Source organism: Diplotaxodon limnothrissa, linkage group LG7 (genome assembly GCF_057381915.1).
Source record: "Diplotaxodon limnothrissa isolate DT_005_m linkage group LG7, D_limnothrissa_male_GT1.1, whole genome shotgun sequence".
NCBI lineage: Eukaryota > Metazoa > Chordata > Actinopteri > Cichliformes > Cichlidae > Diplotaxodon > Diplotaxodon limnothrissa.
Window position 1 is genome coordinate 67,869,869 of NC_140602.1, and position 14,671 is coordinate 67,884,539.

At 44.0% G+C, this 14,671-nt stretch overlaps 1 protein-coding gene across 1 annotated transcript in view; it reads right to left on the reverse strand.

Annotated features, from left to right (window-relative positions):
• Positions 1-421: 421 nt before the first annotated feature.
• Positions 422-14,671, reverse strand: part of zfpm1 (zinc finger protein, FOG family member 1) — a 108,227-nt gene continuing 93,977 nt past the window's right edge. Inside the window, exons 5-9 of the mRNA XM_085360192.1 lie at positions 6,063-6,165; positions 5,657-5,905; positions 4,425-4,658; positions 4,096-4,338; positions 422-3,856 (exon numbers count right to left, since the gene is read on the reverse strand). Of these exons, the coding sequence (XP_085216318.1) occupies positions 1,221-3,856; positions 4,096-4,338; positions 4,425-4,658; positions 5,657-5,905; positions 6,063-6,165 (3,465 nt within the window). The 3' untranslated portion in view covers positions 422-1,220. The remainder of the gene's footprint in view (positions 3,857-4,095; positions 4,339-4,424; positions 4,659-5,656; positions 5,906-6,062; positions 6,166-14,671) is intronic.

Below are 14,671 nucleotides of genomic sequence, written 5' to 3' on the forward strand. Positions count from 1 at the left end.
CCCTTCAATGTTCGGACGTGACGGTCTGGAAACAAACAGCTGTTCTGCACGAATCGTGGGGTTAAAAACAGAAAGACAAAAAAAGAAAAGCTGTGCTGGTTTTCAGACGGCATCGATTATAGCCCACATTAACAGAACGAGAAATACTAACATGATAAAGTTCAGTGTGATCCCAGTGATTACTGTGAAAAGATATTACATATCTACACTTAGAAAATTCACTTCAACACACCCAGATCCAAACAGTTCTTTCCACCAGTATGAAAAATATACAAATAAAAAATACAAATACTCTCGGACACTAAGTAGGTAGTTTTCTGTTGACATGAAATCAGTGATGACTAAAAGATAAATATTTCACATCTTTTTTCTTCTTCCTTGCATTTTTTTTACAGAGAAAATAAAAATTTGTGTGTATGAAAGGAAAAAAAAGTCCCATTTTGAAATATTATCCTTCAGTAATAAGTAACATCATGATAGCACATATCTGTGTGTCAGCTAAAATGCCTCAGCTTCTCTAGTAAGCAGAAAAGAGCCAGTGTTGAACCCAAAAGCATAGAATTCTTTTCTTTTCAGACATCATACACTATGCACAGATAATAAAAACATCAACAATGATCAAGTCTTTTTTTTTCCACACAAGAGAAATGATTCCTCCGTTTAGGTCTGGGAACGTAAAAGAGCTCAGGGGGCGGGGAAACACTGGAGATGCACTATCATCATCATCATCATCATCATCAGTCAGAATGGAATTACTGCCATGAAAAGCTCAGTTCAGAGACAGAAAAAAGGTTTTGCTGACATACATCTATTTAGCGTCCCATAATAACACTACTGTGAGGCGAGGGTGTGGTAAGTGTTGAATCAGCGACTGGTGTACAAAGAGTGATCTTCGGGACGAGGGCACACCAGTGTGCAGGTAGCATGTGTCTCAGCTCTTAGTGTACTACACACTTTGACCCAAAGGAGGAATTTCAGTTTCTGTATGTGAGTAACACCACCTGGGAATTCTGCTCTGGAGGAGCCAGGCATCGGGCCTTGCCAGGTGAGTAACAGTCATTCACTGTCATTCGTGGTGATGCCAGCCGAGCACCGTTTTGGCACCTATGTGGGACACTGGCGGGGGAGGAGGAGGACCCTCTGAGCCATTTAAAACTTAGTGAAGGAAAACTTCCGCTCAGAAAGATGAAAGGGAAGGGAAAGATCAAAAGTGTCTTAGCTCACTTAACATGTTCGGCACTGTGGGAAGAGCAGTAGTATTTCTTGTGAGCTATGAACGTGGAGAGGCTGCTGAACTTGATGTTGCACAGCCGACAGAAGCGCGAGTTACCGTTCTGCACAGGGGAGATGACTGGGGTGGTTTTAGGACTGACGCTGGGTACAGGGATGTGGGAGGCCACGGTCTGGGCGGCCTTGTCCGGAACGTGTGACGATCCCAGCTTCTCCCTCAGGACCTCAGGCACAGGTGACAAAGTCAGAGACGGAGCCCTTGGGGGAGACACAGGCAGAGGAGAACTGGCTAACGGTGATCCGCCCCCGGCGGAGGGGCTGCCGTTCACCAGGGGCGAAACAGGGGAAGCGGTACCACTCCTACCCTGCCCGTTGATGCTGTCTCTGTGAACTCGAGAGACAAGTCTGGCCTGGTTGGTTGGAGTAGCTGAAGTCGCTGCAGCGGCTCCATCCCTGGGACTCAGGCTCGGGCTGCGGCTCGCTGTTCTGCCCAGATGGGGCAGAGTCTCCTGGGGTGGCTGAATGGTTACAACCAGCCCGTGGGTAGTCTTGAAATGGTCCATCAAGTCACCAGCGATGGGCCTGTTGGGACAGTATGGGCAGACCAGCTGAGCAGAAGCCGTGACCACGCTTTTGGCTCCAGCTCCTGGAGAGGCTGCAAGTGTGGTATTTGTATGCGAAGGAGATGCAGCATCCGAGGCAGGTAAGGCAGAGGTGTGAGGACTGGATGACGTGCCCTGAGCCTGGGCCACCCACTCAGCTGGGTGAGCTTTATTCTCCACAGGGTGCAGGAGATCCGAACGCTCCTGCTGAGGCCTGCTTTTTGGAGAGGTGGAGGCTGATCTCTTGAGCCTGTGAAGCTGCTCCAAAGTGTGGGGTTGGAGGGTGGTGGCAGGGCAGTAGTATGTTTTATGAGCCAGGTAGTTCTCAATACTGTTGAAACTGATGCTGCAGGCTGTGCACTTGTGGTAGTCGGTGAGAGGCAGGGCTGGGAGAATGCTGCTGCCGCCGCCGCTGCTGCTGCCGCTGCCGCTGTGCCGTGGAGCCTCTCTGAGACGGGGCCTCTTGCTCAGGTCGATTGGGCCATCTCCTTCGGGACTTGAGCCACCTGCACCACTGGGAGAGACTTCCTGCTTTACTACCAAGCCCAGAACCGAGGGGGATGGAGCAGAGGCGGCGGCAGTGGCTGCCGCTGCTGCTGCTGCAGCGGCAGCGTTAGCTAACGCCTCGGTTCTTGCCATGTGAATCTCATACATCTTCTTTCTTTTGCGTGTTCGGATGGGCTGCGGAATGAAGGCGGCTGTGTTGGTGGTCTTGGCCATGTGTACGGCTCTCTGGTTGGACGGGTCGTGGCGCGACGCACAGTAGAAACGTTTGTGGACAGTGTAGTTGTCGTGACGGCTGAAACGGATGTTGCAGGCTTCGCAGAAGGTTCTGTTGGGATCGTCGTCAAGGTCCTCTGTGGAACCGCTAGCAGGACTCTGGCTGCCTTCACTTGCTCGTCCTCCTCCGCCTCCTCCACTCATACCAGCACCTTCCCCTTCAGAAGAGGACGGGACTCCCTCTGTCCCCGCTGGAGGTTCAGTCTTCACCTCCAGCACCCTCCTGGATTCTGCTGCTCCACTTCCTGCAGGAGGCTCGGAGTCAGACGGCGAGGCAGAGGCGGCCCTACTTGATGCTCCGCCCTGAGGAGATGCAGATGAGCCGCGTGTGCCAGCAGAAGGCGCGGCGGCCGAGGCTGCGTCTCTAGTCAATGCGGGGCCCGAGGCTGAGGATGCACCTTCGCCTTGATGCCTGCTTGAGCAATAAAGCCTCTTGTGTGCATAGAAATTGTTGATGTTATTGAAGGTGATATCGCACTCGAAGCAGGTAGCTCCTTTGTGAGGTGGAGTGGCTGTTGCCGTGGGTGCAGTCGGTCCAGAAGGAAAGAAGGCTGCGGCGTTGTTCTGGGCGACCGTCTGGCCCTGCTTTAGGCGACTGTGGACCATCTCTGACATTTTAGCCAGGATCTCCGAGGCCTGAGGCAAGATGGCTGCCTCGGGGTTAAACATGTACTGAGGCAGGAACAGCGCTCCTCCTGGAACAACTGAGCCTGCACCTCCCATATGGGCGGGGCTAGAACCAGGGGTGGGACTAGTGGGTTCTGCCTTCACTGTTGTTGTAGCTGGACTCTTCGGCGAGTTCGATGTTTGGCTGGAGGAGGTCGTTTGTGCCTCTTTTATGTTCCTTCCTGCCTCTTGATCTACCTCCTCTCCACCCATCTCCTCCTCCTCCTCTCCATCCTCCTTAATCTCCATTTTCTGCTCTTCTGTGTCTGAATCTGAATGAGGCTCCTCTTTGATCTTTAACTCCATGATCTGGTCATCAGCAGGACTGCAGTCTCGAGGCGTGGCTGAGCCTCCGTTTGTGCCTGGACTGGATGAAGCTAGGGGTTCCTTCTCCTGGGGAGACGGTTGGGGGTGGTCGACCGACGATGGGGTACTCTGACGAGGAGTAGGGCTTCTTTCAGCTGGGACCCTGACTTCCAGGTGAGTTCGTACATGTTGCTGGAGCTGAGCAGGTGAGTCAGCGTTGTGGCCACAAACTTGACACTTCAGCACAACACCAGAGTCTCCTGGACTCAGACCTTAACAGGAGAGTCAAGGTTAGTAAATTAAAACAGTCGCTTACATTTGAATAGATTATTCAAATTTTATTCAAAATCTCAGATTACTCAGATTAAACATGTCCAAAATTTCCAACAATCTCAGGAGGGTTAAAGGACAAAAAAGGGCCAACGTGCCGGCTTTCCAGCAGTGAACCTTTTAAAGTTACTGCTACGTAATCCAAGTATAAAAAATAACAGAATATGACGGAATGACTTACCGATGGACAGGGGTAGCTTAGGGAGACCTGGCCCCGGAGAGTACACCTCACTGCGAGATCCAGGCTGGCAAACCATGTGGCTGGTGACCAGATGGCTGTAGAGGATGTCCCTCGTGGTGGAGACGAAGCCGCAGCCGTGACACACCCCGTTCAGGGTGTCCGTATGGACCTTAAGGTGCCGCTCACAGTTCGCTTTAGTGGTGAATGCTGACAGACAGATGAGACAGACAAATGGACGCTCGCCTGTGGAAGGATGGAGAAGGATAACAGTCAGGCCCAGATGCTCTGACCCTTTGTCTTTTATGCATAGATATAAATACTGCTCTCACCACTGTGTGTGCGCATGTGAATCTCGAGTGAGCTGGCACTGGGGCAGCTCTTGTTGCACTGTGGGAAGGGGCAGATGCGTTCATTGGGGTACGACTCCTTGGGTTTGTCTTGTGGAGGGGAGGAAGCTGCAGCTGGCTGCTTCTGACGGCTGGCACAATAGTACATAAGATGGGCCTGCAGGTTCCTCTCACTACGGTACCAGATCCCACAGTCCTTACATGGGAAAATGTCCTCTGTTCAGCAAAAACAAGTACACACCAGCTAGTCAGTCAAACACAGACACAAATATTGGTTCAAGAACCTGAAAAGCGCTGGTTTAATTAGCAAAAGTAAGGATGAGGTTAAGTTTGCCTGCTACAGTTATACAAAGTTTTAATTGTAGTCTAATTGTAATCTCACAGACTTGTGGTTTACAGTTTTGAGATATGTATACATTTTCAATTACTATAGACTATTTCCAAATTTACTCACTTCATTATTTAAACCAGTTCAACTGCTCGTCAACACACCAATATCTAGTCGGCCAATCACATGGCAGAAACCTCATGGATTTAGGCATGTAGCCATGGTTACATCAACCTACCGAAGTTCAAGTATCAGAACCTCTGATTTAGTGGGATTTTCCCACAAAAACATCTGTAGTTTAAAGGGAATCCAGCACATTGTTGCACACATGTCTGAAGGAAAAAGGAGGTCCAACCCGGTACTACCCAGGTGTACCTAATACAGTGGCAGGTGTGTGTGCACACCACAGAAGCCTTCAGAAGTCTCCTGCCACAGAGGCACCAGATCTACCGGTGTGTGATGATTGTGAATTATCTGACCATCAGTCAGACGTCACCACAGAAGCAACGGGAAACTTTAAAGTGGAAGGCACAAACTAATCAGCTGGTTTTAAAAGCGCTACAGTGCCATCTTGTGACTGAAGAGAACATTACATTTATATAACAAAGTACATTTCAGTAAATCACAACAGCTGCAGGTACCAGTTTGAAGTTCTCCAGAGGCCTGGTAAAAAACGAATTGATTCAGGTGTGTTGACCCAGGGTGAGATCTAAAACCTGCAGGACACTGAGCCTTGAGGTCTCGAGTTCTAACATGGCATATATCTGATACATTTTTGCCTCATTTGAAATTAATTGAAAATATGTATTGTTCTGCAAATAGCCGGCTGAACTTTTAACTACTTAAAATGCTCTTTTCGTGAATACGATTTGAATACAACACTCACTATTGACAACAGCAGTAGCCAAGATTGCTGCCATGCCAGCTTGCTGCGGGAGGAGCTGGATCTCTGAGTGCAGCGCCGCCGGGTACGACGGCTCCTCCTTCACCACAGGTTGTTTGTGGGCGACAAGGCTCAGTGGAGGAGAGCCTTGGGCCACCGGAGAGGAGGAGCCCAGTGGAACAGGAGACACGAACGCCACGAGCCTTTCACCGGCCGTAAGCTCTTTCATCACCTTACAGAACAAGTCCTCGCCTGAAAACAAACAGGAGGGAGTAACAAATGGAAATCTGGCAGCATAAAATGCACAGTTGTGTTTGATCTCAGCTTTCTGCTGTTTGATACACAGATTCTGATTTTGAAGGCAGCTAGAAAATAAATATCCTATTGTCGTGCATTAGAAAAAAGTCACCTTGGCTGTAGATAGAGCAGTTTGCTGCAGAGGCATCGGAGGTCAGAGGGAGGCGACTAATCCAACAATCTGGATCTTCACACACGACGGTCATCTGAATGTTCTGCACACACAAAGAACAGTTTTCATTGATCAGACTGATCACAGCCAAGGTTTTTATTCTTGCCTGTCAACCAACACACAACAAACACACACAAAGGGTTCTTGTTATTACTCATTTTGCATCATAGCAGATCCACAAGGCTGCAACTGACAACACACAAGTCGGTGCACCCCTACCGCTGGTCCAGAACGCGTAAATCAAACGTGAAGCATCAAGAATATTTTAGGAAGTTAAACAAAGTAACCAAATGGGTTCATCACAAGTCCCAAGATGCTGTGTTTATGAGTCACTTTTGTTTTTAAGATAAAACTGTTAATTTTCTCTCAGTCGGTCATCGGATCATTTCGGTTTTAGAGACCTGCTCAGTTTCTGCTCAGTTTCTGGGTGAGTTGTGGAAAATGTTCTGAAGCGGAGGCTAAATTCTCATAATTCTTTCTTTTAAAAAATTTATTCCATCTATTACGGTATCATTGTATATATGTATATGGACTCCTGACCGATTAACAGATCAATGTCTGTTTTGTTAATTGGAAGAATTTATATTTTCAAAATAAAAGTTAATTTATTGTTCTAAGCACTACGATAGATTTTTTCCTCCATAATGAGCTCTTTTATTCATGTATTTTGATTGTGGGGGATAAAATATCCAAACTTATGACTATATAATAGTAAAAGGAAAATCCTACTATTATATTTATCATCAGCTGGAATCACAAAGAACCTCTCTCTTCCTCTGGATTTATTCTTAGTGTAAAAAAACACTGCAAAATCAGACTATCAATCAGATCATGAAGCATAAAATTAAAATCTGACATTAAATGAGAAAATAAATAAATAAATTTTTATTTATATAGCACCTTTCAAGACAGAATCACAAAGTCCTGCACATAAGATTACAAGTCATAAAAACAACCAAAGTGTTTGTATAAGTGTAGCCCAATTTGGACTGATTCTCATATAGCGCCTTTCTACTCTCCCACAGTACTCAAAGCGCTGTATACAACACGCCTCATTCACCCATGCACTTCTAAACACAAGTGCAAACTACTCTACATTCACACTCCGATGAACACATCAGAGGGCAACTTGGGGTTAGCATCTTGCCCAACGATATTTGACATGCAGACTGGGGAAGTCAATGATCAAACCACCAACCTTCCAATCAGCAGCTGACTTGCTCTACCACCTGAGCCACAGCCACCCAGCCATAACTAGCTTTTGCTCCATGATGCTACATTTAAATTCTGGGCTTCCACAAAGCTTGAAAATGATCATCCAAACTCTGGTGTCATCACGTGATGATGCGTGGTTTACTCATTGTGACCCCCCCCCCCCCCCCCCCCCTCCCAGATTAGATATCTAATTTGTTTCATGATAAACATGAATAAACATGTTACTGGGGAAAACCCCTTTAAAGCATGCCCAAGCTCAAATTCAACCTGTCGCCTAAACATCACCGCCAAATCAAGTAAAACATCTGCTATTGTCTTCTTCAAGTATTACCGCTCTTCTTTTAACTACCAGCAGATAATCACCAAAATCAAAGCATTAATTGTAGCCAGCTGGGACGACACAGCCACACGTGAGTATCCAGTGTGCGGCCAGCGGTAAACACCGGTTTATGAAAAGGCCGTCAGTGAGCAGAGGATGATTACAGCCCCAGAAGGAAATGAGGGAGCACAAGCGGAACAAAGCAACCCCGAAAATGAAGAAAAAAGAGGAATAAAAGAGGAAGAGGGACCTCAGGAGAAAGGAGAGAAGAAAAGGAAGAGGAAAAAAAGATCTGATGAAGTCGACAGGCAGCTATTCAAAGGGCAGCCATAATAAGATCCACGGTGGATACACTGGACAAAGAGTGTAGAGTCAACATCCACTGTCTGTATGTGTGGAGGTATGACACACACACACACACACACACACACACACACACACACACACACACACACGAGTCCTGAGTACAATCCTGTCTTTGTTTATATGTGGCTGTGGGAGCACTCCCACCACATGTGTGTGTCCCATCACTGATAACTCTCAGCGAGGCCTTTCTTCTGTACTTCTGCACCAGCACATTATTCCTCAAACACCACCAACACCACCTTTCCTCCATCAGAGTTTCTGTTTAAGTATCATACTCCAGACATCACCACGAATATTCAAAATATAATCTTTCTACAACCAACAGAGATAAATAATAATAAAGGTGGATTTGACTGGGTTGTGACAGCTGCAGCGACTCCACGGGGAAGAGAAGAAATCTCTGATGCAGTGACCGACTGTCCTCACTGTGTGAGAGCTGCACAGCGATGCAGTACCGTTCACTCTCCACCAAGAGGAAGCATTCCCTCAGCACAGGACGTGACGGACCTCACTGAGCAGTTACAGTCGATGAGAGAAGCACAGAGAAGCTTCCTGCTTTATTTTCCCTGTCACGTTCAACGCTGGCGTCTTCCATGACTTTTGGTGTTTTTAAGTCTGATTTTCCTCCAAACACGCTGTAGATTTGTCTCAATGTTTCAGTAAGTTTCCTTTTTAAAAATATTTTCTGTTTGCAAAAAAATTCCAGATATGACCCGACCACTGGGCACCTTCTGAAAGGGTTCCCCTTTTTATCAAATTAAAAGTGGCATTAAATTTGAAACTGAAGAATTATTCATTTTATATTATTATAAAATGAATAATTAATTTATATAATTATTTATTATTTATACAGAATTATTCATTATTCATATACAGACTTATTCAGAATTATTCATTCTGGGAGGAAAAAAAGGAGGAAATTCATGGAAAGCCAGTGACGGGCTCTGCTGACACACTGCATGCACTTGGCCAAAGAAAAGATGAGTGAGGCTGATTCTCACTGCTCGTGTATCTGACCTTCACCATCTGTAACAAACCCGTCACATAAAAAAGTCCTTAAAATGATCTTTAGAGAGAACTACACTGACCACAGACAGCACACACGATCATCTATAATTGTTCTATTAGTGGAAAATGTTCAGTGTGATATACTGCATTAGTCTCAATTCATCAATATAATTAGTCATAAACTGCTGATAAACAAACACGTCAAATCACCAGTTTGGACCAGTGAGAGGAAAAAAGTTGTTTCTCCTCGTCTGCAGCAGGTCTGTGACATCACAGGATTATTGGGATTTTTAATCCTGCAACCAGTGAATAAATACCTGAAAATACTTTTTCATTGCGGCTCGATGTTAATGTTCAGGTTTCATAACTGCTGTAATTACTTATTTTATTGATTTATTTTTTAGTTTTCTGTAAAAAATTCCAAACACTTTGAATACAAATAAAATCCTCCTTACAAAAGCAGCGCTGTGATGTTCACCATCAGGTATGATGCAGGTTTTAGGAGTTAATACAAAGTTATCTTGCAGATATTAAAGAACTAATTAAACATTGATCAAGTAATGCAATTGAAAAAGTAGCGATTTCCTAATTATACAGCATTTAAAATGTGTGCATCTTTGATTGAAGTTATTTGTTGCTGGTTACATAAAGTATGATTATTACTCAACCAGTTCACAAATCTATTTATTATATTATGTATGTAATTCAGTTTAGTCTCATTATTCTGCTTGTTTAAGTTTATTTTTGTAACTGTGGACAGGTGTAGTATTTATCACCACAGCAGTTTGTATTACTGTGTTAAAAAAATGAATAACCTGTACTGTAGTTTTATATTTTATGTTTGTTTTATAATCATCTCATTTTATTTTTATACTGAAATCTTGTTTTTAATCCAGTGAACTAAAATGTCATTAATAATAATAAAATTAATGGAGAAACATATGAGTAGGAATAGCAAACGGCTTTGTTACTGATTAGTGAAGCAGATAATGACACATTCAGAGGAAACATTTCTCATGGAGAAATGCAAATAGCAGAAAACAAACTGAGATTCTTGAGAAAGCCTGCGTGTGCAGATCAAACCATCACTTTAAAACCTGTGTGTTTTTAACAAGTTTGATTTGATGTTCACTTTTATTCTTGTGTAATTTGTGACACTGACCTGTTAGCATATTCAGTACTTTGTTAATGGTCTTATATTATTCATGTTTTAAGCTGCTGTTTTATTGTGAAGCACCGTTGGTTTTTAAATGTGCTATATAAATAAAGTTGTATTGTATCGCATAAACACTGATGCTCTGGTGAGAAGACACCGTGCAGTGGCTTTTTCACCTTAACTTTGTGTGTTAAAGATGTTATATATGTCTCACCACAACTGAACCGCAGAGGACAAATATGAGGTAAAAATCAGGAACCACTTACGTGAGGTTTCAACTGTTTTAACTAAACTCTAAAAGCAGAAAATTCAGAATTTAAACTTTTAACTACAAAAGGAAAAAGAGAGCGCTGCTTCTTTAGAATTACAGGCTTGTTTTAGGAATTACTTTCAGATGTTACGCATTCATGTGAAGGCCTTCCCAAAAATATTTCAGAGCTGCGCTCCTCTTATCATCAACCTCAGTGCAGCTTAGCGTGAGCTCCTCCAACAGCTGCTGCCTGTTCATTGTTCAGAGGACATTTTAGACCAGGCTTAACTACGCTCTAATATCAGTTTGACTGCACTGCAAAAATAAAAGACTTGGGTTAAAATTACACAAGGTTAGACTGCTGTTAACTAAGCTTGGGAAAAATCAATGGCTCGTGCACACAGGCAGCTGGCTTTGTTTGTCCGTGTGAGTGAATCTATTCTCAGAAGCTCGTATACACAAAGAAGCCAAAAGATTTCAGCTCTGCTGTATGTATTGAGACGTTACGCCACAGAAGCGTTCAACACTCTTTGCTTATCTCTATTTTTGTGTCTGCTGGGGTAAACACTGCTGAGCAGGTATTATGTAAACCAGTTGGCCATTTTTGTTCTTTAAAAGCCTCCATTTACCCAGAATTCTTTGTCCCACTTAACATAGTCAATGACTAAATTTAGACATGTGCCAAACTTGTAATCATTTGGTTTGCCTCAGCCACAGTCGAGGTCTGTATTGGTGAAACTGGCCCCTGGTGAAACCTGAAAGAGTGGTGAATCGCTCCCTGCCTCTCAGGGACGTTGGTTTTATACCTAATCGTGTTTCTCATTAACCTTATTAGTTATGAGGTGCTGCAGCTAATTTTTTAAGCACTGCAACATTTTTCCGTTCTTTTGTTGCTCTTTTCACAACTTTTTACAGCAATTTATCTCAGTTTTCAAATAAACGCATTTGCAATTTCATTTTGCACAGTGTTTTTTCCCCTTATCTCTCTCTTTACATAAAGCAGCTATAACACTGGTTTGGTCAATAATACCTAACGTGAAGTCTTGCCACTGTTAGCTGAAGACATCGGGCAGTGTGTTATGATCAGACAGCTCATTGGAATATCTGAAGAAGATGGATGTTGGAAAGACAGTGAGAAGAGAGAGGGAAAGGACAGAAGGAAGGAAGCCTCTCAGTCTGTTGCACGTTAAAGATTGAGGCAGAGCGTATTGTATTTCATGGGGGACTAGCGCTGATGTGGAGATACGGCTGTTTTTGTTTTAATTTGTAACCCAATGCTGGAGCCGTCTGAGCTGTAAGTACTGCTAATTTGCTTCAGACTAATTCATCACGGCCACGGCTTTGGAATTCACCATGATAGGGCAATGGGGAGAGCTCACTAGCGCGCAAGTGGAAATAACACACACACACACACACACACACACACACACACACACACACACACACACACACACACACACGCATATTTTATACATATAAATGCACAAATAGCAAAAGAAAATGGAAAACACACACACACACACACACACACACACACGCTCATCCTTTAAAGATCTAAAATAAATATTAAATAATTGAAGAGCGTGATGCACTCCCTTCTCTTCTTATTTCAGAACTAATAACACTTCAGCCTCTCCCCGATGGAGTTTCCTCTCCGACCACAACGACGTCAACAAGCTAGCACAAAAGAAACATGATAATAGAATATTTGTTTTTGGAGTTATTGATTGAACGTTAACGTCATAGATGTTGTGAAATGTCACATGCAATTTCCATTTATTTTCATATCTGATGTCTGACCAGATAAATCATCCCAGTGAGACGTGGCAGCTTTTCCACCCTCATGATGACTCACACTAGGGGCAATTCTCAAAACTATTCTCTACCATACTTCTTTGTAATCCTGTCAGCATGTAAGCCAGCTGCATGGAGGACACTGTAGACCCGAAGAGCCGAAGACTAACCAAGGCTCGATTGTTTGATGTGGGTCATTAATACCATCCCAGGAGGGCATGTGGGGGCAGTTCCAGGTTTGCAGTAGCAAAGCTAGCAGATGTGAAGCAGGTTCAGTTATGATTAGTTGTGCTGTGTTTTTGGTTTTGTTAAGTTATGTCATAGTGTAAAAACAGGTCAACTGGCCAGCCTCCAGATGTGAACACAGGAAACCTGAAGGAGTGAAGAAAAATATTTGTATTTAGGAGCACATCCCACATCTGTGGTCTCATTGGAATTCAGGAAACACTGCGGGAGCTACAGTAGCATGCAAACGCCTGCACGGGCTGTGTTAAAACTCCAAGATTACTTAGAAATCTATCAGTCATTCGGCCTGCTTGTCCTTGGTATGCCCACAGCTGAATCTAAAGGAGATAGAGATCAATTGTTGTCCTGCAGATGCTGCTAGTTTTTGCTTGGACAAAGCTAAAGTAGATGATTCGGCTCATGGAAGTAAATCACAACGTCACCTAATACCAGCAACGCTAACAGATAATCTGCTGTGTCAAACTGCAACAAGGAGAACACGCTACTTTACACACTTTACAGTCACACACACACAGTTTCACATGAGATAATGAGAGTCAGCGAGGCAGAGGGCCAGATCACACTTTGTGTGTGTGTGTGTGTGTGTAATTAACCAGGCCAGTAGAGAATGCAGATGCCAGAGATGTGCGAGTGAGTTAAGGAGAAGGGAGAGGCCACCGGATGTTATCAAAGCCCTTTTCACTTCTCTTGGGCTGAAGCCGATCACAATGACTCAAACGGCCAACGTTCGCCTCTGGAACGTCTGGACCAACAAAGAGTCAACCTTCTCAAGTTTTCAGAGCAGCCAAACACTATTATCTAAAGGTGGATAATGAAAATAGCACAAACATAAGAATCTTAGAAACAGCCATTGTTTCATGGCCGCATCACCTCCCTGCTTTTACTTGGTTAGCAAAGCAAGGGCCTTCAGACGGGTAAGTTTGAATGCTGAAACATTGGCATTGACACCACCTTGCAGCTAACTGAGACACAGTCCGTATGTAGCATAGAACATGGAAATGTACTATGAGTGTTTCCTATTTACAGAAAGAGCCCAGAATAGAAGGTGAGGGTTTTCAGATAATGATACGTGCAAAATGTGCTGGTATGAACAGTGTCTGTAAAGGAAAACGAAAAAAGAAGAGAACTCAGAGACGAGCCATTGTTTCATGAAAGCAGCACGATCAAATGAAGATCAGGAGATCCACACGGATGTCGGTGTATCGAGTGCAAAAACTCCTCGCCGTCTTTCTTCTTTCTTTCCCGTCACCTAAATAATAATAATATAATAATAAACTTTATTTATAAAGCACACTTAAAAACCAAGGGTATGCCAAGGTGCTTAACAAGTAAAATAGAGTATAGGAGGAGGATAATAGAAATAGGACCAAAGCAAGTACTAAATATGCAAACAGATAACTGTCACTAATACATAGGAAAGCAACAGGTACAGAGCAAACAAGAATTTAAATGAGCATAGAAGTGCATGATATAAAATCATAAAAGAAATATTAACTAGAGGGAAAGGCAAGATTGAATAAGTGGGTTTTTAATCGTGATTTGAACAGTGCAATGGAGTCAGATGCGCGGAGGTCGAGAGGAAGGGTATTCCACAGTACCGGGGCAGCCAGAGCAAACGCACGGTCACCCCGGGACTTCAGTCGAGATCTGGGTTGGGTCAGAAGTAGTTGAGTGGCAGATCTGAGTGTTCTAGCAGGAGTATGTGGTTTGAGAAGTTCACTAAGATAACTTGGCGCTAATTTATTAATAGTTTTGAAAGTAAGGAGTAATATTTTAAATTGAATACGGTACTTTATGGGCAGCCAATGCAGGCTAGCTAGGACAGGGGTAATATGGCAAAATTTCCTGGTACCAGTCAAAAGGCGGGCTGCTGCATTTTGGACTGTTTGCAGTTTAAGAAGAAGAGAAGAGGGAAGACCATAGTACAAGGAGTTACAATAATCCAACCTGGAGGTCACAAAAGCGTGAATAAGCTTCTCCAGGTCCTCATGCGGAATATAATGCCTAGCCTTAGAGATAAGGCGCAGTTGGTGAAAGCTAGATCTCACTACAGCAGACACTTGCTTATCGAGTTTGAGCGAGCTATCCAGCAGTACACCCAAGTTACTGACATAGTCACAAGAAAAACTAGCAAAGGAACCCAGGGCAGCACAGAGTTGGGCACGAGGGATTTTACTGTTGAACACCACAATCTC